Consider the following 27,374-nt stretch of genomic DNA (forward strand, 5'->3'; position numbering starts at 1 on the left):
ACGTGCTCTGTTTTCATCGGACAAGATCAAAAGAAGCCGACTAGCCAAATTACATAGATTTGAAAAAGGCTTAAAAACAAGAACAAAAATATCATAAATATATCGATAAATACACTGGATAACACAAATGGTTGTTTAAACGACTATAGATATCTAAACGATTAAAACGAATATAAATATGAGCAAAATGATCAGACCGTCTGAACAAGCAACCAAAAGTCGGAACCGAAAAATTCGGATCGTGTGAACGGGCCTTAACAAAGAACCATGCCATAGGAAAGTTGAAATTAGACTATAAAAGTAAACATTAGAATTTGTATAGTAAGCAATAATAACAAAACAAATTGGTGCATTTTTCATTATCCAAACTCAAATCGTAAGAGCTTTCCTCTTCACACGAATCCTAACTTTTACTCATTTACTTGTTCCACCTTCTTTTTGTTTCTTTTGTCCATAATACGTACTTTTCAAGTGCACCAAACAATTCTTCACACACATCCGTACCAAGTCGGACGAACATTTTCAGAAACATTGGATCTGTGCTTGCAAGTTTCCTACACAAGAGCTTCGCTTTGCGTAAAAGACTTGCCACGAATCATTTCAGATCCAGTAAATGCATGAAGTCTGACCAACTTGTAAGAGTGCACAAGTTGTGAACTTCAAGTGAAGGAGCTTTCTTGTCTTGCCAACTCCGTATCAATGTAAACTTGCTTTTAATGGTGATTGTTTCTATTCCAAGTAAGATGACGGGGATGTTGACATCACCAGATCTTGATCGCACCACACATGTTGCTGCTTCGTCATTACGATTCTTTACAGCAAGCTGAATCAAATACTCAATTTTAGTTCAAAATGATGCACAACTGCCCGGAGTTCTGCATGCCGGTATAATCTGCATTCTTGACTTAGCAACAACTATTCGTAGCATTTACTTTATAACTATTCGTAGCTTAGTGAAGATACCAAAGACATTTAAAGATCTTGCCATTTGACTATTCTCTGATTTCCCAAGGTAATATGGCGTTGTCTACGGTGCATGTCATGCAAACAAAGTTCAAGTAATAAAGAATAGACGAGAACGAAACCTTCGCGGTGGTAGCGACAAGTATGCTGTTAGAGCAAACATTTGCGGGTGCCTGCTGATTTTTTCCGTTTAAATAAAATTCTACTGATTAGAGCCAATTTGATATACTAACGAATATTTTCTGTTGGGTAGAAGTTAGCTGATTTTATTGCTGCATACAGATCTTATGTGCGAACTTTTCAAGCGGCTATGATAATAAGTTGTGACGTCATAAGTGAGACACATTTAATGTATGAACTATATACTTATAGGGCCAACGCCACGTTCTTCTTTATTTTTTTTAACTTTTTCGCCTAAAAAATGAATCCTGCTCATTGATTTTGTATAATATGCTAAAATACGTATTGTAGAGACAGATGGCTGGAAATTTATTAGCTAAACCGCTGTTTAGCACGTACACCTCTAGCGCTGACATGCAAAGCGCCGGCTCGTATTTTTGTTTTTCCAAGAAAATACTTTTTTTGAGTTCGATTGTTAGAAGCACATTAGAAAGTTTAAAACCGTTTTAGTCATCCAAATGGGTTAGGGTTATGGTGAGTGTTAAGGTTAGGGTGAGGTATCAATGTGAACTATTATTAGAAGGCAGAATTAACATCAGTTGAAGGATATCACTTCAAGCACCATTTTACCAGTAGAATTTAAGGTTAGGCCATTTACAAAAACCTATAATTTCCCTCCGGATATTGCTTGCACCCACTGTATTTTTAGACAGCGCTAGAGGTGTGCGCCAAGCTGCAGTAGCCCCAATTTATTTGTTATAGATGATACTTTTTCGAAACATTCTCTGTTATGTAAGTCTAGATTTGATATATCGAAGCAATGGCATGATGACTCTATCAATGCGATTTATTTATGTCTTTTTTCTTGTTAATCTCATGATTCTCAAGTAAATAGCTTAAAATACTCTGCGAAAAAATTGCATTAGCTCAATCTTGTTGAAATTTTTGAGCTTTGTTGTGATGCTTTCAATAGCCTCACAGAAATAGCACGACAGTGATCAAATGTTTTAAAGAGCAGCAAAAATAAATTACTGAATTAGGTACACCATAGAGAGAGCAGGTGTTAAGAATACAGGGGCACCACTAAAAGACAATGACTGCTCAATATTGCTGGCTTTGCTTTGCATTTTGATGATTACTAATTGCACAATAATGACAAAAATTCCGAGTAATGGCGCACAAAAAATATGCAACGCGTTTCACATGCGAGTTGCCATTCTATGTATTCTCCATTTCATTATAGACGTGTGTTTCACTTATGACGTCACAAGTTAATAAAGTTCGCACAAAAAATGCCAAAAAAGTTCAATTTCATGTCTGATTTCAAATATACAGGTTCGATGGCGAATTTTTTTCATTCGATAAAAAAAAATTACAGGATCAAAATTTGTTGCACAAGCACTTTGCAGCCAATTGGGACAACAAAACGTTGAATTCATCAAAAAGGTGTGGGTTGAAAGCAGTAAAGAATCATAAGAATCGTAATGACGAAGCAGTTACATGTGTGGTGCGATCAAGCTCTGATGACGTCAACATTCCTGTCATCTTACTTGGAATGTTACCAATCACCAATAAAAGGAAGTTTACATTGATACGGTGTTGGCAAGACAAGAAAGCTCCTTCACCTGAAGTTTTCAACTTGTGCACTCTTACAAGTTTGGAAAAGGAAGCGTTGGTCAGACTTTATGCATTTACTGGGTCTGAAATGATTCGTGGCAAGTCTTTTACGCAAAGTAAAGCCCTTGTGTAGAAAACTTGCAAGCACCGATCCAATGTTTTTGGAAATGTTCAGCCGACGTGGTAGGGAGATGCATTTGAAAAGTACGTATTATCTATCTTTATATGGAGAAAAGAAACAAAATGAAGGTCGAACAAGTAAATGACACAAGATCAGCTATTTTCTGGAAGAAGTTTGGCAAAAATCACAAAGTCATAGACAGAGTAATGCCTACATGTAGCTGTTGCTCCTATTTCCTTGTGGCTTTTCATGCACACATGCCTACTACTTGCCATAATTAACGGTCGAACATCAAGCTCAAAGTTATGGATTCTGTAAGGATCTTCGCAGATTGAAGACCAAACAAAAATAATATAGATCTTATTGATTTTTCATATTTTTTGAAATAGTTAATACTATTAAGTGTGACCAGTTTTTAAATTGTTTTCACATGCATTCTATTTAAGCCCACAGCATTGACATAGAGGTATTCAAATCTTCACCAAACTTCGAACAAATTCTATTTTACACTTGACTGAACTACGCTTAGCAAGTGGATTACCTTTTTATGTACTCTAGTTAGCTAAATTCAATGTTAATAAACATAAATTACCACGACAAAGATAGATATTACTTAATTCAAAAAGTTTTATAGTTTGTATTATAGAAGGTTTTCATACAATGTTCTGTCCCCTTGATTAAAAATCGTACAAAGTCATTTGCATAATTTTTATTATGCACTTGTTGAGAAGGATTGAAAATGAACTCGTTAGCTATGTTCACTCCAAATCGATTATTTTCAATCCTTTAATTCAACTCGTGTATAAAATCGTACGCCCTACCAGCAATGAAGTAATCTATTATAATGCTGCAAACACAAGCTTCGATGTGGCGGATGTCAACTTTGACGTTGCGAATACAAATTGTGCAAACAAGGGTAAGAATTTAGGGGGAAATTAATTGTACGCCATATAATAGTATGTTCGAAATATGCAAATTTATTACAGATATGGCCAAATTTTCTCGAAACTTAGTTTATTTGCTTTGTCGTAAAAGCAATTACAATTTTAAGATGAAAAAATCCTGTAGATGCTAGAACAACAAAATTAAGCAAAAAAAATCGCGCAAAAATAATTCCAGGGCAAAACAACCTGGCAACACTGTTCGCAAGGGACTCCCCTTTAGCACATGGATTCCCCTCATCGAGCCACTCATATTTCTACGTTCCAAACATCTAAAGCGTTGCGCGCTTTGCGCACATATTGCTTTTGCTTTTATTTGTATATTGACATTGTTTGTTATTAAAGTTAGTTCATTTAAGTTTTGATCATTGACAGAATTTAAACTGTACAGCGTTTCTATACAGACTTCTCACTCGACGAATAGTGTCGCTCGCCAACATGATTGTTTGTTTATATACCTATATGGCTCAAGCCAACTGCAAACTTTTAACACATCCATTTAGTGGTCAGCTGAAGATGTCAGAAGGAAATACGAAACGTCACATTACAATTTCTTTTTGTACATTTCTACAGTTAATATCGTTTATATATCGCTTTTTGACCTCTCGTATTTGTGTTGTAATACGCTTTCCGATTCGAACAATTGTGGCTACCGACGAATGTTATGAATATTTGTAACATACCAATATTGTCGTAGTAAATTTGCTACCTGAACACAGGCAGCCAACACATCGAACGAGCAATTGTCCCACGAAATTTGTCACTGAAATTTATGATCTTTTACGATAAATGGCTAAGAAATATTTTGGTATCAGTTGGATGACAACTAACGAGTCAAACATTGTCTGGCAACATTACCAGCATTACATTATATTTCATGCATTTTGTCATTTAATTACCTCTGCCGTATGAAAAAACTGTCTTTAGTTTTTCACAAAAAACGACTGACTTGCTGTAACATTTGTCTTTCGTTGACTAATATAGTTGTTCAGGAAGTGAGTACAGAAAGGAATGCACACTGGACATTCAGGTGAGGTGATCTGGAACTTTACGAAGATGGATGGATAATGGAAGATAAAAAATAGATAGACAGTCGTGGTATTGAACAGACATCTAACCAAACTTAGCATTAGAGAATATTGATATAAAGAGTCTGACAGCCAGAAACACCAATGGTCTCCTGTGATTCTTAATCATTGTGATCAACAAAATGGAAATGTATAGCAGTTTAGAATTTTAAAATTTTACACCATTACATTATTTATTTAACTTTAAATGTGTTGAAACCTGAAAGCATAAAGCAAATTAAAGCACATTTATTTTGAAATTATTTTGCCCACTTGTATTACATATATATATATGTAAGCTCTCCATCACTTGTTCTACAGTATAAACAAATCTAAATCAACTTATCAAGAAAGGTAAGATAACATTGAAAATTCTAGACATTTTATTCTCCATTTCCCTGGTTTTTTGTTAGACGATGGTTTGATATCACTTTATGTACTAAATTTTGACATATTTTTATAGAATATAATCTTGCCAATTGTGTTTTATGCTTTGAATGTGCCAGTGGCAATTTGTTAACAACATATTCATGTAGTATAAAGGGAAAATCAGTAATAGTCATTTTACATTATATATAACATTTTTAATGTTCAAGGTAACTGTTAAGGAAACTAATTACCATCTTAGATATATTACATATTTGTAAAATAAAATCTACAAATTTTGGCTGTCACTATTTGTACATATTTGTATATATATCAAAATGGAAAGTTGCTATTAGTCACCTTGAACATTGAAATATTGATAAAGTGGCTTTTGTGTGTGCATGCACACATGAATGTACATGCACATATATATATACAAGCACCAAGTCGAAGCTCAATAAATCATTAATAAAATCCAGAGAAACTCTTACATTGAATACAAAATATAACAATTCTTTCTATAGTTACAACTTTGAGTTTCCCAGCATTTTATTCTTTGATTCATTATATGCATTTTGACACTTCCAAGTGACATTTGTCTTGTGGAAAACTGAATCTGGCATTGTTGGTGAACACTTTTTGTGGAACCACTCCAAGCATTTGTCACACTGAGTACAACCATAGGTCTGGGTTTTCAAGATCTTTCTGGTTCCATGGCATTCGACAGTGTAGCACATCAGTGAAAATTTCAATTTTCTTTGATTTGACTCTTGTCATCAATTTTCCTTTTCTTTGTCGAAGGGGGAGTGAACTCATATTTTTTCAGACAACTCAACAAGTGTGATCGCATGGAACCTTCATTATACATCAAAGTTGTTGGATCTTGGTTAAAAAGTAATGACACAAGAAATGCAATTGCAAACACCCCACAGTCAACATAATTGGATTGATAGTGGACATGTGGTATGTTGATTGTGATTGATGGTGATGGCTCATGGAGTAGGTTAGCAATTTGTTGTTAAAGAACTGACTCTTCCATTGTACAAACTGTCATATAAATTGACTGAAGCAGGCTGACAGTCAATATTTGAAACCAATACCCAGTGATGAGTACCTGTGTGGAGAATCTGGAAAAAAGTACCCTGATGTACTGGTTTCTAAACCAGTGTTGTGTTTTCTAGACCAAGTACGACAGGAAATTGTTTCTGCAAAACATTATGTGCAGCACCAATGATGTGATCTGTTAACTTTTTTCCGGTGATGATTATATTTATGTCAATGTCACTAAGTTTAAAAAATCCACGCTTTGGGGTCTGAACGATCTTTTCCAGTTTATCACCTGATTCTTTGTTCAAGGGCTCAATAGGTCTGTAATGGAAAGAGTTTATTTCATCTGTCACAATATTTGAATCATTTCGTCCAATCTTTGCTAGCTTTCCTTCTATTTCTGTTAATGTTGAAGCATAACTCTTTTAAAGTTGCTGCTTTTGCACCACTTCGACCTGACCAGGATTTTTCTTTGCCGATTTTGGGATGGGTTTAAACGGATTTACTAAACACTTGCTATTTTGACGCTACATTTTGGGGCAGATTTCTTTGTATCTGGCACTTCCAACACTAAACCATTTTCCTTTGGAGAAACATCAGTCAGTATTTTATAACATTCATCCAATTTGACCTTTTACTCATGCAAAACATTGCCATTTCCCCATCCCTCAGCAACATAAGTTAAATTCTTTATTTGTCCCAACCGTTCTCTGCACCTTGCGGCTTCTGTTCTATGTGAAGATGGCTTTCGTTTTAGCTCAGCTACAATGGTGGGGAAAATGTTCTTGTCCTTAGTTACGTGGATTTCGTTTTCCTTTGGTGCTTCGACGGTTCGTGAAGAATCATCGGAGTGACATTGGCTTACCTCAAATGTCTTTGTTTCCATTACAGACGTGCAACCTATTCGATCAACTGTTAAAAATGGAGATTCCGTGTACGACTTCGGTAGTTTATCAAATGACCAAAATGGAAAGTTCTCGAAAATCGCAAAGAAGTGCTTACATGGCAACCTGTGTCTTTCCCAGTCATAACAATCACAGCTTGGAAGATCACCTGGATCACTTCCAAACGACAATGTATAAAACTTGCATATGCCGTCTTGACTACGAACTTTGAAAATTCCATGCATTTCGTCAACAACCATGATGTTTGATGCAAGGGTATCTTCTGACGATGCAAGTCTTTCCATACAATGCCTAATCATAGAGTGTGGTCTTTCGTGAAGGTATGACGGGACATCATAATTGTACTGCCTGTAATTGCTCTGCAATTTCGTATTTAATTCGACGTATCTGTAAAATTAGACAAGAATTTCCAACGTTGTTGCTGCTAAAATACTAGCGCTAAAGCAGAGCAGCATTCCCAGCCCGTTTTTGTACCTCTACAAATCATATATTTTGTGTTTAATCAATGGAAAGAATGGCATCGAATTTCTAAAGAAATGAACAATAATGTTGCTGAGAAATCTGGTTTGTTGGAGGAGATCGGGCTGGCTTTTGCCATCGCCTAGAGACTTGTTCAAGTAAATAAAAGAAAAAATAAGTACTTGAAATAAAGATCGGGCAAAAAGTCTTCAATTAGCACTGTCAGCATGACGCTCAACGTTGAATTCTTGTAGCCATCCAAATATTCATGCTTGAAAGCTTTGTTTTGCCTTTCCACGCCATTATTTGTGTTTATGACTGTTAGCAGTCGATCTTTTCGAAAGGTCCACACCCATTTCTATAAATTTTGTCCGCGCGAGAAAATTAACGAAATCATTATGTATTGTAATTATTGATGAGCACTGTAAGAATGATATTATTAGCAAATTATAAAATTCTCTTGCCTTGTATTGGGATAACCATGTATTGCCAAACCAGTTGCGCAGTTTTGGGTTTGTCTTCCATTCTTCTGATCAGTGGCGTGGTGGCAGGGGGCAGGCCAGGGCCCCCTAGCTGTTGATTTTAGGGGGCGCTGAATTGGATACGAGTAATCAAGTTTTAAATATGGGCTGTAAAAAATTAAAAACGCATTTGAAACAGAACAGTTATTTTCCCAGTTATATATTCAGTGGATGAAGTTAACTTTAGGGAATTGGGAAGAAAGGAAGTAGACGGACCAAATGAAACCTTGTCAGGGGTCGATTAAAGAATAAGATATTGATGAGCATTCTAGAATTAGATGTTTCGTTTGTGGCACAACGCGTGCATGATTTTGTCACGATGACTGTAGACAACATACATGCAGGGAGAAACTAGAACGCTAATTGGGATGAATATTCTTATATTCAGCTTTGCCCGCTGATTTCTATTGAATTTAACATCGCCAACAAAAGAAATCAACAGCAAGGCAGAGCTGAATATATGAATATTTACACCACCCCCAGTTAGCATTCTAGTTTCGCCTATATACACGGCCAAACTGTCCTCTTAAGGGGCGCAACAAGGCCTAAAATGTGTAATTTTTTGCTTATCTTAATCAATGTTTTTTGCTTCCCTCACAGACAGTAATCGTTACTGGCATTGTATCTTATTATTAATCCGAGCGTAGTAATATATTTTTTAAAAATGACAGTAGTGCAGTCATCGGTAAATTGCTATCATAAATCATAGTCTAACGTGAAGTAGCCCTTAATGATACCGCAGCATGTACTGTGTTATTGTTGGTATTGTGTTATTTACATTTTCATCGTTACGACGACACATTTGTCATTTTCAGTAGTAAAGCAAGTTATTATACGGTAAAACTTTTAAATCACTTAAAGCTTCTTCGTAAATGTTCAAGATTCATTTATCCGCAGTTATCGAATGTGAATAACAGCATACATTTAATTGAAATTAAGATATTTTTAAACAACAACATTTGAAGACCAATTAAATTAATGTCTCAAAATGCAAAACTCATTTTGAGCTTCCATTGCTGGCAATACAGATTTAATTCACAAAACAAACATTTCATTTGATAATTCCATTTGTGTTGGGAAATCTATTTTAATATTATTTATTGTACATCATGGATCATGGGGCAATGTTAAAGACTAACTACAATGTCTAATTCTTTCAACACCACGAAGAGAAAAAAGTCGGGTGCTGAGTATCGGAGATTAAAGAAAGCTAGATTAGAAGAATTTTCGAAGCTTGGGGGAGTTTTGCTTGATTACTTTAAACCTATACAAAATTACCCACCATGCATTTTGTTACAAACAACAGAGGAGTTAGAATTAAAACTCAGGTGAACGCCGAGCATAAGTGAAGACCTTAAACAAGTGCATGCGCAAGAAATATCTGAGGCGACAGATGTAAACGATCAAGATGAGCATACTTTCAAATAAATAAAAAGCAATGATTCTGTTGGTGAATGCCCTGAATTTGACAGCTTTGTTAATTCAAATGAACGTAACGAAGGCGAAGGCATCTCAGAATCTGCTGAAAATGAATTGAATCGAAATATTTCTATTGATACGAAAGAAAACACTTTGTCCCTGGGAGTTGTTGGTCTTAATCTTAGCATTAGCGAAAAAAGGCGTTTACTTAAAATAAATCCATGCCAACCATCCCAGTTTGTTTTGAAACAAAGGAGGATAGTACAAGGAGATCGCACTCGTTATTGCTCCCAGCAGGTTTTTTTCCACGATGATGGAACAAGACGAAAATGGATTTCCTACTCTAAGTGAAGACAGCTTGTTTTGCATACCGTGCATTCTGTTTACAGATTTAACGTCTAGGGAGAAAATATTCGGTCAAATCAAGGAAAATCTTTGCAAGCATTAGTTTCTCCAAATGGAAAAAGCAGTATATTAGAATTCTGGAGCATGAAAATGCAATTCTCATCTAAACGCAAAAGTTGCAGAAGCTCTTTTCCTTCAAGAAAACTCAATATCGGATCAGTTTCATCACCAGGGGAAAATCGAGTCTGAAAGACGTAAAAAGGAAGTTGTTTTAAACAAAACAGTTTTGAAATGTGTGATAGATGTTATTATGTTTCTTGGAAGACAAGGGCTTTCCTTTAGGTCACTGTGAATCACTGACAAATTTCTATCTTAATACAGAAAACTTTTGGAAACGCTTAAATTATTGTCAGAGTACGATGAACCCTTCAATGAGCATCTTGAGAAAGTTCGTGATCCAAGTGAAGCAATCGACAAAGGATGGTGGTAAACTGATAAAAGGAATCAAAGGACGTGGCTCATGGCTAACGTTTTTGAGCAATGATATTCAAAATAAGTTAATATCATTGGTAAAGAAATATCTTCTATAATTGTACAAAAAATACGAAACTGCAAAGCATGGGCATTGATTGCTGATATAACTCATACCGAGCAATTGAGTATATGCGTAAGGCTTGTTAATGAAACTGGCGAGTGTTCTGAACACGTTTTGTCATGCCCAAAAGCAATTGGAACAACTGCACATGACCTATACACTGCTATTACAACAATATTACAATTGCATGGAGTTTCATTTGAAAAGCTTGTTGCCCAAACGTATGACGGAGCATCCAGTATGAGCGGATGTTATAATGGTTTGCAGGCAATTGTAAAAGAGAAAATCGGAAACCACATCATCTATGTTCACTGCTATGCGCATACGCTAAATCTCGTCTTGTCCGATTCAGCTTGTGTTGCTATTGATGTCATTACTCTTTTTGACTCTTTCGAAAAACGGCACGTTCTCTTTAATAATTCTCATAAATAACACGAATTGTTTCAATTGGTTCAAAAGAATGAAAACCTCAAATTTTTTTCGATTTAACGTCTTAATACAGTTCGATGGAATGCAAGAGAATTTTCTCTAAACGTATTTCTTTAAGGTTCAAGTGCATCATGCGAGTGCTCCAAAAGTGGCTGAGGAAAAGTCGTTCACTGAAAGTCAGCGAGCAACAGCAAATGGATTGCAAGCAGCTTTTCAGACAAAGCAATTTGTTGCGACTGCCTGTCTTTCCAAGAAATTTTGGAATTACTGGACCTTTAGTCGATATCTACTGAGCGTAAATGCTGACTTTGGAAAAGCAATGGATATGGTTGATAGCTCAATTTCTAGAATTCAAATCATACGTAACAAACCAGAAAAATCATTGAAATGTCCGATTCTTTGCGTTAGATGTCGAATGGAGGTCTACACGACCTCGTCGTCGACGACCAATGGACGGAGAACAAGCCAGAGATGATTTGGCAGATTCCCCAAAAGCACAATGGAGGCGAGACATTTTATAAAGTGCTAGATTCCATTCAATCTTCAATGAAGAATCGTTTTGAAAAGAATCGACCACTAATGAAATCATTGGCTTTATTCGCACCTAATCAATTTGACGAGCTCTCGAGCAAGTACAAGACACCTCACGGTCTTCAATCTGCAGTGAAAGCCTTTGTGATGTGTATAAGATAGATTCCCAAAGATGCGCTACTAAACTGTTAAGCTTTGCAGAAACATTTAAAAAATTTCACTGTTCTCAGTTTTCAACTCAAAATGACCATGATCATAATGAGCAGAACTTTGAAACTATCGATGATGGTGATGGTGATGATGATGATGAAAATCATTCTGATACTGACATAAGTAAGCATTCGAATAATGCGTCAATTACCGAGAAGGCTAAAAATCCGTCATTCCTAGATGCCTTGAAGCTGCTTTGTTTTCCAAAGTACCATTTAGTCGACGCATACCCAACATTATGCAAAGTTTATTCAATTGCAGTGGCCATACCCATTAGCTCAGCAACTGCTGAACGTTCTTTTTCTTCGTTGAAGAGAGTAAAAACGAGGATTCGATCTACGATGGTACAGGAACGAACCTGGAATCATTGCTTTTAATGGAAGTTGAAAGGAAACTCTCCTTTTATCGACAAAGATAGAATCATAACTTTACTCGGGAAAACCTCCCAGCGCTTGCAAAGGCATTAATATAAATATATTTTACTATGAAAAACAAATAACGTAACAGACATATAATTGCTTGATGATACTTGGTTTTTTAGTTACTTTCTTTTTTATGAAGATTCATGTTTGTGTTTTATAATATAAAAATAAATAAAATACTTGAAAATAGCTATAAGAAAAGGTGAAAGGGGCGCAAAGTTTGTGTTGGCCACCGCAGTAAAAACTATGCCACCACGCCACTGCTTCTGATGACTTAAAATTTTTAACATTTTCCTCGTAATCAGCCTCCGTCCTCGCTCTGGCAATTAATCGTAGTTTTGCAAGAATCATATTTTTTAACGGGAGCAGTCCGTTGCTGCTTTTTGAAAGCCATCGCTCCCACGCTTGCTCTCGATGGAAATCGCAAATGTACGTCTGACATTCTGTAATATAGACGTTTCTGATTAACAGTCTGGTGAATGAATAACAATCCATTTTTTGACTCAGGCAAAACTGTGTTGTCATCATCATCGTCATCTTCGTCTTCTTCGTTATCATCACTATTTTCTTGAGTAATCAAAGACTATGCTGAATATTTAGCAAGCGGGCGAAAGAAGAAAGACTCGTCGGGACACCTCAGTTTCAGTCTTCGATTTTCTTTAAATTCTTGGTCAAATTTTGAAAATCGTTTTTGATGACTGCCTTGTAAATGTGGCTGCGTATGGTTTGTTTGAAGGATAAAATCTGATTGGTTTAGCGGGTGCCTTTGTTGCTTTGTACAGGTCTTGCTCCACATAGATTTTAAGATGCCTCCTAACTTTAACTGAGCAAGCCCCAGCAACAACCAATTTTGGATCTTGAAACAAGCATCTTATCAATCCTTGATGAAGACCTCCAGCCTACATATAGAGGAGCCGATTATAAAACGTAAGGTTTAAAAACAATATAGCAAGACATTGACTTGCACCGTACAAAAACTAGGACTAAATATATCCTTACGCTTCCTATAGGGTGAGTTTTGTGCTCAGATAGGCAAGGCAACTGGATATGGATCCACCTTTCTCCATTGGCATTTCCACCTTTTGTAAGCATTCCTAAGTTTTTCGACATCGATTTTGTCGCCAAACCGTTTGCTCTTTAATCTAAAGGCGCGTAAATTTATCAAAACCTGTGTGAGTAAAGTTTCAAGGCAAATTGATTTGACACCTCCAGACATTTTGTTGTTTACACCTGACAGATCGAGCAATGCATACGAATAAACACCTTTTTAAAATTCCCTAAATCTGGAAATCTGATCTATTCTCTCATGTGAACTTGTGCTGAACAGTTCAATTTTCTTGTTCCTTGAACCATGTTTCTGTGCTTCTTAAACGAGTGGTCGCTAGAATTTGACTAAAAGATATAAACATGTTGGTAAATAATTACACCTAAAAGGAAAGGCAGCTGAAGAAATTCATGAAGGAGAAAGAAACCAAGATTACATCAGAATGTTAAAAATACAATAAAACTCAAAGTTTCCCTCAAAGCTCTTCACACTGGAAGTTTAATTGCAACGTACTATAAGGTTAGCAACGTCGTTTCACTTTCATTTTACTTTTATTAAATCTGTAGTATTGCATTAGCAGATGAATAATATATCTATTATTGTTCTGTTTTTCTTCTTTTGGCTTGAATGCCTATCTACCCCATGACGACAATCGTAGACCCTATGGTTCACTTGAACGAACGGTATATGGTCAAATGGAAGCTGGCCATCTTCCCACTAAACCTTGTGATTGGCACTTGTGAGATCTAACATTTTTTCGATTAAAAATAGAATAAGTGATTTCATTTAGTTCAAATTGAACCATTATATTCAACATTACTGTGTGATTTACGTGGTTGTATTCTGTACACATTAAACGAAACCTTTTTAACGAAAAACTATGCTTTGCCTCTTGCTCTTTTTTAGACTAAAGTACTACCTATGAACTGGTTTTCGCCTTTTTTGCGATAAGTGTAGTTTCCCTATTCCTTGCTCGTTCGACACACAACGACAGACTGAGGATAGTAAGACTCAAATGTGCATGGACATTATTACAGTACTTCTTATATTAAAGAATATGACAACATTCAGGTTTCATATAACAATTTGATCTGGACAACAGAAATAAGGAAAGCATATAGATCGATATATATTAGTTATATTTTGAGAAAAAAATACAAACCTGTGTTCCCAAATCCTTTTTTTGCTTTATTTCCACATAAATTAGTTGTGCTTGCCAACTGTACTCTCTAAGGAGACTGCCTCTACATTTTGCACAAGTCCAGAGCGTTCAGACAGTTTGATTTTAAATAAAGTCGCTGCTGAAATGTCAATAATTTTCATATGTATAAAAATATATGCTTGTTCTTATAAGAACAGTTTACCAGCGGAAACATAAACAGAAATTTAACTTCGTTTGTTTTGTGTGGTGATGTACAATATGCGGAGACTGTTTACTATTTTAAATTATTTCCATTTTCCCGCGATAAGTTTTAAATTGCCACGAATTAAGGCTTTACACGCAAAATTATTACGCAGAATCCACGCAATACGAAAAATAAGCCTCGGGTGTCGGAAATCATCTTCGTAAGAAGTTTCCGAATGCGCCTACTTTTGCTAGATGTCCGAGTGTGCATTCCGTACAGAAATGAGAATATGCAATAATCAAGGTTAATAACCAAGGAACGCCGCGCGGATCTGGGCACGAGACACCCTGTGCAGTTAGCACACAAATTTAGATAATAGGATACAGCAAGGTGTACGTCATTAGGAAAGTACGGTTGCAGAGTAAACAGCATTATTTTTTCTCGAAAAATGTGTTCGCCCGACAAGGCGTTTAACTTTATTGGGGATCGAATTTGTTTTTCGTGTTCTTCTTTCTTATTTATCAGCTGCTCTACGAATTGTATAAAAAAGATGACTAGCAGAAGTAGGCGAAGAAATACGAAACGAAAAAAACAAGCCTAGTCAGCGAGATAAAAAAAATGGCCAAGGATGTGGATACGACTAGAGATATAAGATGGAAGTCTCTTCAAGACTTCCTTTTTTCTGAAAACAATGGAAATGATTTCAAAGTTTAGTTTACATAGGTAAGGATTACTAGCATTTACTTGGGTAAGGATTGTAACACTTTTCTCCTTTGCGCGTTAGCACAAAACAGTTATGCGTCTGCCGATTCGTTTTTGGGACTGTATACTATCCTATTGTAGTAGTCGCAGTCGACACACACTTCTCAATTTTACTCAATATAACTATTCCAATATAACTATTCCACATCACGGAGAATCTTAAACATTTCAAGCTTTTAAATTCACAGGCAGCGACAGAAGAGTCTGACTTTCATCGTGTTACAACTAATAAAGTATTAACATAAGTCTCTATTACCGTTCTTTCATAAGTTCCTAATATCAAATAGCAATTATCTATTACTTATTTACATAAGTTCCGACAAGGATAGCTGAAATAACATGAAGTAGCTACATAAAAAGAAAGAACATACTTACACATTACACATATGCATAGCTAAGCGACACCAATCAGTTTTTTACATTGCCCAAAAAGGTTCGTGTAAATAACTAATCATGTAATGAATGTGGAAAGTCACAGAATAAAAACTTGAAAAGCATTTAGCAACATTAATCTTTACTGTTTTTCGAAAACAACTTGACAGAAAGATACAACGACAAAGCATTAGAACAAGGACTTCTTAAGCTATCATTTAAATTATTTAAACTCTCTCGAGGAACAATTCTTTGTAACTATATATTTATTTCATGGAGATCTCTGGACTTTCGAAAAGATATGGATTTTCCACTTTAGAGATTTGCGAGACAAATTCCACAGTATCTAAACACCCGCCAATTTTACGAATAACCACATTCAATGTTTGAAAAGTATGGTTTCTTAGAAGTTTATTTTTAAGGGGAGGAGTCACAATTTTTCAGATATTTCACACATGACATTGCCAAATAAGGTAAATATAGAAGAGCAGAGGGGCCGATTGCACGAAGCATGGATAGCTTTATCCATTGGATAGCAAAATGTTTTAAATGGTTAAAAACTTTTTAAAAAGGTAAAATGTAAGGTTTGAACTGAGCAATCATTATAATAAAATATTGCTTCTAAGATAACAAAGTTTCTTGGTTGTATGCAACCTTTTAACTAGTACGCTTGCTATTATTTCGGCAGGATTTCGCCATTTTTGTCACCTATTTGTCGTAAGTACGGCAAACTCGCGTTCGTTTACAATTTTGCGATAAGATGGCCGGTTTGTCAATAAGATCTTTCCCTGTGCGTGCCTGCATCTCTGCAATTTATTTATTGCAAGATTCTTTAATGTGATTGCAGTTGATTTGACCTTTCTAAGTTATGTCACGAAGCTCGTTCAATGATTCATTACGTTTGTTGCTAAGTTCATAAGTACCATCCAATCAAATTGTATGTTTGGAATAAAAGCCGGTTACGAAAGTCTATCTAAACATTTGAACTTTACAATACAAACGAACTAAGTTGACTGCAGCTGGTTGGATGTTTCACATTATGTCACACATTATAGCTCTCGGGCTTGTGACATATATATGTTGGTTTGCTGTACCCGGAACAAGTAAGACGTCATTGACAATTTTTATAATAAAGCCTAATTTACGTTAGCAACTTCCATTGTTAATGTCAATAAATCAGATAATGGCATTCAATTATGTCTGATCAAATGAGTTTCTTTAACTTGTTTACAAAGTATAATATAAAACAAATTCCGAAGAAACAAGACATCTTGAGATTGCAAAATATGAATCAAAACAAGACGAGAAGTAAACTGTAAATTTTCGACTTTATTTCAAAGTCATCCTTTCTGTCATATTTTGCAATCTCAAGATGTCTTGTTTCTTCGGAATTTGTTTTATATTATACTTTTTCAAATTGTCGGCTGGTCATGGTTTTTAACTTGTTTACATTTAGTAAATATTCTTTGACAAACATTTTGTTTGATTGTTTTGATGATTTGATATTTGATATACCATCTGTTTTAATTGCTATGATTTTACAAGATGGGGGTGGGTGGCAACAAAACAAATTTTTATTGCATTGTTATTGTTACCAATCAAAGTTGCTAGCACAAATGATGTGGGCCTTTGATTAAAGTTTGATCTGTGCCCCTGCATGAAGTTTAACTCAATAATGTGCTAAACTTCAGTAAATACACAGCCACTTACAGATTTTTGATTGCCATTTAAACTCCCAAATTATGCAGTTTAATCAACTGTTTTGACAGTCAGTAATCATTGAAACATTTACCTTACCGTGTTTGCTTTGCGACAGCATATCATTAGACACAAAAACTTTTCCTACCTTAATGTCATTACTTACCTTTCATTGTACAGGTCTATTTTCATGGCATCCGACACTGATGATACTTGGTGTGAGTAAACTGTAATAGATAATATACCATCAAATTTTTATCGTCAATTACCAATAACCAAGCCAACAAATATGCATACAACTTTTAAAGGATTTGATTATAATAAAAAAATATTGGATGTTTTGAATGTAATGTAAATCAGTGTGATCAGATTTGATAATTTTTATTACCATATCTGCTCTGGTAAGCTTAGACAGCCCTACCTGATTATATAAATAATTGAAACAGGGGGGAGGCATTCTACATGGATCAACACATTAGTCATAATAAATTAGTTCTGTATAGTCACACTCATGTAAAATGGTGTTACACAATGTACAGTTTTTGTAAATAAATAAAATGAGATAAGTGTAATATGCAATAAAATACAGAGTGCTAATTACTTGAATGTTTTAGAAATCAACTTTCAAAGTTTTGTGTTAACATATGGCCTTAGTACTGGTAGAGCTAAGAATGTTTTACATCTTAATTTTAGTTTGGTTTTTTGATGCTGGAGGCAATTCTAATATTTTCAAAAAACAGTAACCTTTTCCCAAATGCAACTCGAGCAATCAAGGTTCGGTATCATTGGATCCTCCAAATTTTGGCAACATCTTGTGCTGTTGGAGGATTTCTTGTCATCTTTATAAACAAGAAACGAAGCAACAAGCCACATTTCATATCCTGGCATGGCATTCTTGGAGCCATTACTGTGTTCCTAACATGTATTCAAACATCCATGGGTACTGGATTACTATATCCCAAATTACCATTATTTAATACATTAAAGTTAGTCACATTAAAGAGACTTCACGCTTTATCTGGAGCTCTTATTTTCATTCTCAGTTGTTTGGTAATTTTCCTAAGTCTCTATTCAAATTGGTTTGTAAGGAAGGCTGGGTTGTATACTTTTAGTTGGTGGACATGTGCTGTTTGTATTATACTGCTAGCAGCTTTTGTAAATAACCAAATTGCGCAAACGTATTTGTTTAAGAAAAAGTGATGTAATCAACTATCAAAACGTTACAGTTGAATAAAAAAGTAATAAAATTTATACCTTGAAGCACTGGTCACCATGTTGGAAAAGTGTCATTAAATGTTTTCTCTTTTCATCTGCTTTTTTATGTGTTTTTCATTTTTATCCCCTTATTTTCATGAACTTTGTTTGCAAAATACCTCATGACATTTATATTTGCAATCCTAAATCAGATATATTTGCCTTATTAGATTTATGGTCAAATAATCCGACTAGAAAACTTTTATTTACGGATTTTATAGATTATTTACCATTTTAAAGCGTGCGATGCATGATGGTAATATTATCAAGTTATATTAATTTCAATAAATTGACTGAAATAATTGAATTATAAATTAAACTGAATGAATTAACAATCAATACATGGCAAGTTTTCTTCAATAATTCGAGAGTTGTCCTGACTATCAATATCAACATCATACTACTCAAAAGGTCGAATTAATGAAAAATTTCACAGGGCATATTGATCAAATAGTGGCAAGATTGTTCAATTAGAACCAGTAGAGCAAGGTTTTTCCGGATGCTCAAAACTAATTTACAAATACCACACAATCATAAACAGATATTAGGCCACTTGGAAGAGGAAAGGCGAGGTTGGCAGGCTGCAGCACTTCCCCCAATGCTTAAATTGCAACCAACCTCCACGGAATTACAAAACAATGGGGCTCACCCACTACGGCTGGTGCTCACAATGGCATTGATAAAATATTGTTTTGTATCTTTTTGCCAACACGGCGGCCGTGACGTGCATGCAAACCACACAATTATTTACTTTAAAATGTTGAAAAATTTGAAAATGCCCACTTTCTCCTTGAAAATGCCCACTTTCTCCTCAAATTTCTGAATGTCGTCCCACATTCAGACACCTCCCCGCTCTCCCTCACTCTTAATTTGCTCCCGACGGATCTAATTATAATACAGGAAAACAAGATGTGATCAGAGTTAGTATCAAATTTAGTGAACTGTGGCCAAGTTGCTTCAAAAACGTTTACCATACATTATTTCATAAACGCTCGAGACATTTGAAAATTCTACTGGTCTTTAAGGGGGGGGGAGTGACACATACGTGGCGTGTAATATTATTTCTATCATTATTTTGCTATATATTTAGATCTAAATGGATTGAATGAGCCAAAGTTTACAGGTGAGGGGGAAAGCCGACTATTTTTCCATCACATAGATCAACATATAACCATCGCATGCAACAGCTCTCGAGTACGCAAATAAATAAGAATTATTTCAGTGAACTTCGAAAACAAATAACGCAAGACAAAATTAGTAAAAATGACTAAAGCAATCACAACAACTCTTCATGGTGAACATGCTAATTTCTCCAAATATTATTCACATTGCAATTTTCAATTCATGACTTTCCAATTTTCTAATCATGATAAATAAGTTAGAATACTACATTTATTCATGTTACTGTTCGACAAACAATAACATGATTACTAAATATAAATTAAATTACAGCACCTAGTTCTAGATATTTTATGACAAAATAATATCTCAGCTCTACGTAAAAATAAAAAATTCATAGGAAACATGCAAAATTAAATTTAGTCGAAAGTATCTTATGCTGAATTTGGATTATTTTTCCATGTCAATTTAAATGTTTCTTCAACATTCCTAGCCATATTTGCTATCTCTTCGTCTATACTTATCATTTTCCCCTTGTAACTTTCCGCATTCATCATGTCGCCGTCCTTCACAGAAATCTTGGAGAGAAGCTTGTAAACTTCGACCAACAATGGATGATTCTCTGACAACAAATGTTCTATCATATCAGCAGCCTTTAAAAGATGCTCTTTTGCTTCTTCGAAACGTCTAGCTTTGAAGAGACACAAACCAATGGTCGAAAGGATTTTAGCAATTTCAGAATTATTATCACCCACATTTCTCCCCATGTTATCTAGAGATTGTTGTGCGTAGTCCATTGCACGATTATGATTACCAGGATGTTTCAACGACAAACATATTGCTAAATTTCTTAATACCATGGAAATTTTAAGTTCATTTCCGAGTTCATGGTAAATGTTTTTAGCCTTTATTAGATTATTATATGCTTTGTCGTATTCGCCATACTCTATCAAGCATAACCCAACATTGTTAACAGATTCTGCTACTAGTGGATCATATTTCTGTTCACTTAACCTAACTCTCATATCTTTAGCTTGCAAAACGAAATAGCTGGCTTTTTCTTTCATTCCAAGACTTAAGAAACATAACCCCACGTTGTTACAAATTTTCGCATTGTCAAAGTTATCGTTGTTAATGGTAAATTTGGCTGCCTTCTTATAAAGATTGACAGCTTCCTCAAGTTTTCCTAGTTGCTGTTCGCACCATGCGATGTAGGTTAGGACATGTACATATCCCTTCTTTTCAGTGATGTCATTTTTGAGAACTTCATTCAAATAGTTTTTTGCCTCAGCATAGGAAAAAGTTGTAATGTAGCTGTCTGCTAAGTCAATCAAGGAATCAACTAGTAGCGCATCGCTCTTTGGATCATCTTGTTTGCGAACAAGGTACTTCACGTTGGATTTGAAAAGGTCAATAGCTCTTTGATACTTTCCCAGTGCTTTCCAGCATTTTGCGATGTTATAAGAAGTCTTGACCATGGTAAAATCACTGCTTAATTTTCCGCACAAACGTGTGCTTGTGAAGTAAGAAGATATTGCCGAGTCATATTCTTTCTTGCTTTGGTACGCATGTCCCACAGCTTCAGCAAGTTTTGCTGCGAATTTTAGGGAGGTTTTCTCACAATATTTTCCTTTACCAACAAATGTGAGAACGACAAACATTGCAGAGGCGACAACATCTACAAGAAACATGTGATTTTGTACCTTTTCATTTTCCATGGCTGTTAACATCTTTCGAACATCGATTTCATCCAGTTGAAATTTTTTCAAGCTCTCACCACGTGGAGATAACCTTTGAAACGAAGTTTTCCTATTGTTTTTAACAACATTTTTGAATATTGCATTGCCATCAATTGTTTTGTTTACAAAATAATGCAACCAATTTGAAAGGCTTTCAGGAATTTCCAATTCGGAATACGAAGGAGGGGCAATGGACAAAGCAGAAGTTACTCTTACGCGTTCACCACCTTTTCCGAATAGTTTCATTGCTCGCGGAATCGCTTGTGCCAAGGGACAATTTCCACCAACACCTCCGTCGACAAAATCTTCATTGCCAATATGGACAGGTGTATTAAAGTAAACTGGCGCATTTGAGGTTGCGAGCAGAACTTGGTAAGTTTTGTAAAGTTCATAGTCTTCGCTTGCTGTATCGAATAGTTCCAGTTTTTGCTTGCTACCAAGCTTTCTAGCCACAGCACCAGCAACACATTTCGAACCGTTGATTTTGTGAAAATCTTCCAAGTTACAATCTCCAAACTGATCCGTCAAAACTTTCTTTACGTTGGCTTGTGAATATGTTTCAAAAGGAATGCTGGACAATATTGGAAAAAAAGAAAGAAAAAATTGCATCCACGACTTTTTAAAGATGAGCTTGGTTTTTGTAAGATACATCTGAATGCATTCATCAACACTCATCCGTTCTCTTTCATGGTGATCTTTTCCAACTCTTTTTCCACCAATCAAACCAAACGCAACAAGACCACCTGTACTGGTACCAACTATCATATCGTAAATATCGGCAGGATGAATGGGATCTTTGACTGCTTTCAAATCATTGATCAGACGTTTTCGAACTGCACGATTTTCCAAGAAATTTACTTTGCTTTCATCATTACTTTCCTTTACAAGATAATTCAATGTCCAGGGATTTCTCAACACAATTGTTGCCAACCGCAAAACGTCATTCAAGATAAACACTTCCATCACACCTCGACTTCCACCACCGTCAAAAGACAATATGTCAACATTTTTAACTGCTGAACCCATTCACACGTTGAAGACCTGAACAGAAAAATATACTGTTTTATCTTTTCCCGGCAATTTTTCGTAATAACGTATTTTATCTAATTTACCTTAGAAAAGGAAAGGTCGATAGCATCAAAGGAAACGTAGGTCGTTGTGTACTTACGAACAGAGAACTTCGCCACAAGACCATATGTTTGTTGTTTACCGTTAGAACAAGTAGCACGTGAGACAAGAATGAAAGTTCTCACGAACCTTCATTGAGATTATATTATCTAGATAACGCAATAAGTATAAGCTCCTTCATGAAGAACGCTTATTCCCAATGTTTTTTTCAACGCAAGTGTTCATTTCATAACTCGTCTGTAATTTACATAACCACAACAAACAAACAAGTTTTTAATAATATACAAAAATTCAAGAGGATGCTTTAAGACTGGTTCACACGAGTAAAATAAGCACAAACGTCGAGACTTTTGTTTCTATTGCTGTCAAGAGATTTATAAAGACAAAGAGATTGGGATTTTCTTTAAATCTTCTTTTTGTTCTTCTATTGTTCTTCTCTTAGCTTATGCTCGAATTTTTTCCTAATGCTTGCACTCATGTCGATGCTTATGTCATGTGCTTCGTTAACTATATTTGTTTTAATTTTGTCTACGCTTGTGCTTATCCTTATTTCACTCGTGTAAACTAGGCTTAAGAGACTGTTCATATGAGCCGGTAGCCGGGATCAAGCGAAGCATTAAATCATTTTGGCAAATGGAAAAGATTAAATCTTCACAACAAAAACTTATTTCAGCAATTTCTCTATGCTCTGACTTTGCAAATTTACAAAACCTTTAAAATGAAAACAAATAATTTGTCCTGATTTGAAAGTTTTGACTAAAATGACAAATGACGCTTGTAAGAAAAGGTGTAACTTTTGCGCTTTAAGTTTATACTCCTTTCAATGATTCAAAATCATTTTACGTCTTGCTGAATCCCGGTTACCGGGCTCATTTGAACAGCCCTAAGTCCACAAGCATTAACTATAGGAAGTGTAAAAAAGAAAGTCTTAAGCCTGGTTCACACGAGTGAAATAAGGATAAGTACGTAGACAAAAGATAATATCGATAATCATAAACAAAGATAATCATCGAAGCATGCGACATAAGCACCGACATAAGCGCAAGCATAAGGAAAAAATTCAAGCATAAGCTAGAAGAACAAAAAAAGAACAAAAAGAAAATTTAAAGAAAGTCCCAATGCCTTTGTCTTTATAAACTTCTAGAGCAATAGAAGGAAAAGTCTCAACGTTCGTGCTTATTTTACTTGTGTGAACCAGGTTTTAATTGTAAATTGACTTATTGTGATTATTTCAAAGCAATCATTATGCAAAGGATTTTGAGCTAAAAATAATGATCAGGCATTTGTGGGCATAGCTATATTGTTCATTATTGAAATTATCACGATGCATCATCCGTTGAATGGATTTTAATGGAACTTAATACTGCATGCAAATCATGCATATGAGCATAGGATTACTAAATACGGGGCCTGTAGGCTAAGGCAAAGTTAAGGGCCTTTAAGCGATACCTATTCCTCCCACTAAATACAGTTTTCCTTTGCTTTGCATTTCCTGTTAGTAACCTCATAGGGTAAAAAAATGGGAAAAGTTCATTTTAAAGTTAAAATGAAATTTCAAAAATCATTGACATGGTCAGGGACATAGGAAAGTAAATGCTTAATGAGTTCTGAGCATATAACATTTTAAAAGTAGAAAAAGCCCTTTTTCCTCTGCATTCAATTGCTCGTAATATTTCAGCAGTGTAAATTATCTAAGTTAGGTCCTGATTATATGGAAGCGAGCTGGCTCTGAAAGCGAGCTAGCCCGAGGATTTCAAGGGATTGAAAGGAGCCGAAACTTCAAGGTTAAAAATTACAACTGTTTGCAAAGCACCACACGTCACTCCAGTTGTAATTCTCAAATTAGGGCAAATTGATTGTTTCAATTTTAAATGTTTTGAAAAGTTATTAAATCAGAAAATTGTGAAACTGCTTCAGATGATTTATCTGATGATTAGTATTGAATCGTTTCCATTTGCCAATATCATTTAACGCTTGGCTGAATCCCCGGTTACTGGGATCATGTAATCAGCTCCTAAAGCACATTTAGCTGGCCCGTAAAGCAAAAACGCTCAAATCCTAATTGTGTCCAAGATACAACTGGTCTTAAGCTTAAGCCTACTCAGCCTACTGGATAATCCGCCCTTGTCCCCAATTATCGATATTCATACGCCCATGTTTATGCCTTCACAACTTCATCGACTTTAAGAAGGCTTTTGATCGTGTGTGGCATGATGGCTTTTGGAAAGTCCTAAGGAATTACAACATCAACGGCAGGCTTATTGATGTAATAAAGGCTCTTTATGATGGATCAACTAGTGCAGCTCTTCTGAATAACGAGACTGGAGAATCATTCAGGACAACAGTTGGGGTTCGTCAAGGATGCCTGCTCTCTCCGGTTCTGTTCAACATCTTCCTAGAAAACATCATGACAGAGACACTATCTGAATTCCATCCATCAATAAGCATCAATGGTAGACCACTTAGCAATCTTCGATTCGCTGATGATATCGACCTTATAGGCGGTAGCGAGCAAGAGCTTCAAGACCTCACCACAAAACTTGAAGAAGCAGCAAAAGCCTTTGGAATGGAAATCAGTGCAGAGAAAAGTAAGGTTCTTGTCAACAGCATCAGCAAGCAAGGACCGACCAACATCACATTGAATGGACAAGCTTTAGAGGAGGTAGACAGTTTGAAATACCTGGGGTCCATCATCACTAAGGATGGCAATTCAACAAAAGAGATCAAAACAAGACTTGGCACAGCTACAGCAGCAATGACTAGACTCGGCACAATCTGGAAGAGCACAAACATCAGCCACCCTGTTAAGATCAAGTTCTACAAATCACTGGTGATTTCCATCCTCTTATATGGATGTGTAAGCTGGACGTTGAATGCAGAAACAGAAAGGCGGATCCAGGCATTTGAGAACAAGTCCTACAGAAAACTACTAGGCATCCATTACTCACGGCACAAGACCAACCAGTATGTCAGACCAACAACATCATTATTTGCACAAACAACTGAAATGTCAACAAAGAATTCAAATTACAATTGCAACTGGCTAATAGTCAAGCGGATATCGTTGTTCTAACTGATACGCTTTAGTCTTTTCGATTTCAAGTGAGGAAGTTATTGGTAGCGATTATATTGTCTACCGGAAAGACCGCACCGGAAATGGAGCTAGACATGGCGGTGGTGTTTTGATCGCGACGAAGAAAGACATAATCACCTCAATACGAGAACACCAAGATCTACCTTCTGAGTTACTATTTGTTGATATAATCACGAACGGAGGGACGAAATTAACAATTGGAACATTTTACAGGCCACCAAATAGTGACTTGAAGCCTCTGGAAGACCTTCGGTCATACCTTTCTTCGATTACAACCACAGATCTTCTCATTACTGGAGATTTTAACCTAAGCGAATTTGATTGGTCTACGAACCATCCTACTAAATCATCTGAACATCACAACCTCCTGTCTGAAATAGTTCAAGACTATTTCTTGTATCAAATGCTTGACGAGCCTACTCGTGGGAACAACATATTAGACTTAGTACCAACGACTAACATCGACCTGATAAATAACTTGGAAGTCGGTGAACCATTCACTGATCATAATTCAATAACATTCGTCGTAAACACTCGCCCCTACCAACAACGGATCTCAACTAAAGAAAATTATGTATTCAACAAGACAAACTGGAATCATTTAAGATCTTTGTTCAGTTATTCACCCTGGTACTTTACAATATAACAACAAGACATAAATGCAGAACTGGGAAGCATGGAAAGACCGTCATTTTGCAGCGGTAAACGAAAGTATTCCCAAGTACCGGCATAGAAGATAAAACATCGCTCCATGGATTACGAATGATTTAATTAAATTGTGCAGGAAAAAGAAACACCTTTATAAAAAGCAAAAAAATCCAACAATGAAAATCACTGGGCCGCTTATCGTACTTTGAGCACTTCTTTGAAAAAGAAATGCAACTCAGTTAAATGGAGACATCTTGAGGCACTCGCAGATAGATTGCAGGTAGAGAATAATTCCAAGCCTTTTTGGAACTACATGCGTTCAATAAGAAAAGGAACTAACGACCTATTGTTCCTAAAAGATGGAAGTGTAGAACTTACTGGGGATCAGGAGATTGCACAACATATGTATGCATATTTTACAGCGGTACTTACACAAGAACAAAAGCCTCTTCCGGAATTTGATCATGTTCTCAATGAAAAGTTGTGCAATGTATTATGTACACAAAGCGAAGTGGAACAATATCTGAAAAACCTAAATATACACAAATCCCCAGGTCCTGATAAATTATCGCCTCGTATCCTAAAAGAATTTGCACTGGAACTATCTACGTCACTTTGTAAATTATTTAACATGTCGTTCCAATCCGTCTCACTACCTAACGACTGGAAAATTGCACATGTTATTCCAATTTATAAAAAGGGACCAAAATATAGAAAGGAAAACTATCGCCAGCTCTCGCTAACATTTATCATCAGTAAAACGGCGGAGAAGATTGTGAAATCGAGAGTTGTCTGATTTTGGACGGAACACCAACTACTAAACCCAAGCCAATTTGAATACCTGGAGAGCTGATCGACAGTGTCACAACTTTTAAGCTGTTATAATGACTGGTGCTTAACAAGAAATTCGTCTAAAGTGTCTGATGTAATATTTCTGGACCTGTCAAAAGCGTTCGACAGTGTTTCTCATAAAGCGCTTACTTTAAAACTGAATAGGTACGGGATAGATGGGCAGCTGCACCTGTAGTTCAAGAACTTCTTAACCAATCGAAAACAAAGAGTTACGGTACATGGATCGTATTCGGATTGGT

The 27,374-nt window shown here is 35.8% G+C and overlaps 3 protein-coding genes across 5 annotated transcripts in view; 1 reads left to right on the forward strand and 2 right to left on the reverse strand.

The window, feature by feature from the left end:
* LOC124433954 overlaps positions 1–4,776 on the reverse strand; it is a 19,319-nt gene extending 14,543 nt beyond the window's left edge. For 2 of the 3 annotated variants that reach the window (XM_046983823.1, XM_046983822.1), the window contains exons 1-2: positions 4,662–4,776; positions 465–823 (exon numbers count right to left, since the gene is read on the reverse strand). In XM_046983823.1, the coding sequence (XP_046839779.1) occupies positions 465–532 (68 nt within the window). In that variant the 5' untranslated portion in view covers positions 533–823; positions 4,662–4,776. The remainder of the gene's footprint in view (positions 1–464; positions 824–4,661) is intronic. The other variant, XM_046983824.1, reaches the window with a different exon arrangement.
* A 2,100-nt stretch (positions 4,777–6,876) lies between these two features.
* On the reverse strand, positions 6,877–12,573 carry LOC124435106. Its single transcript, XM_046985056.1, has 3 exons — positions 12,259–12,573; positions 7,789–7,964; positions 6,877–7,534 (listed from the first exon to the last, which is right to left on the reverse strand). The coding sequence occupies exons 1-3, from the start codon at positions 12,571–12,573 to the stop codon at positions 6,877–6,879; spliced, it is 1,149 nt and encodes a 382-aa protein (XP_046841012.1).
* Positions 12,574–16,372: 3,799 nt separating this feature from the next.
* Positions 16,373–18,569, forward strand: LOC124434433 (transmembrane reductase CYB561D2-like). The gene is made up of 3 exons (XM_046984329.1): positions 16,373–16,706; positions 17,482–17,519; positions 17,995–18,569. The coding sequence occupies exons 1-3, from the start codon at positions 16,631–16,633 to the stop codon at positions 18,499–18,501; spliced, it is 621 nt and encodes a 206-aa protein (XP_046840285.1). The 5' UTR covers positions 16,373–16,630; the 3' UTR covers positions 18,502–18,569.
* The last annotated feature ends 8,805 nt before the right edge of the window (positions 18,570–27,374 follow it).

Source organism: Xenia sp. Carnegie-2017, unplaced genomic scaffold, assembly GCF_021976095.1.
Source record: "Xenia sp. Carnegie-2017 unplaced genomic scaffold, XeniaSp_v1 HiC_scaffold_14, whole genome shotgun sequence".
Taxonomy (NCBI): Eukaryota; Metazoa; Cnidaria; class Anthozoa; order Malacalcyonacea; family Xeniidae; genus Xenia; species Xenia sp. Carnegie-2017.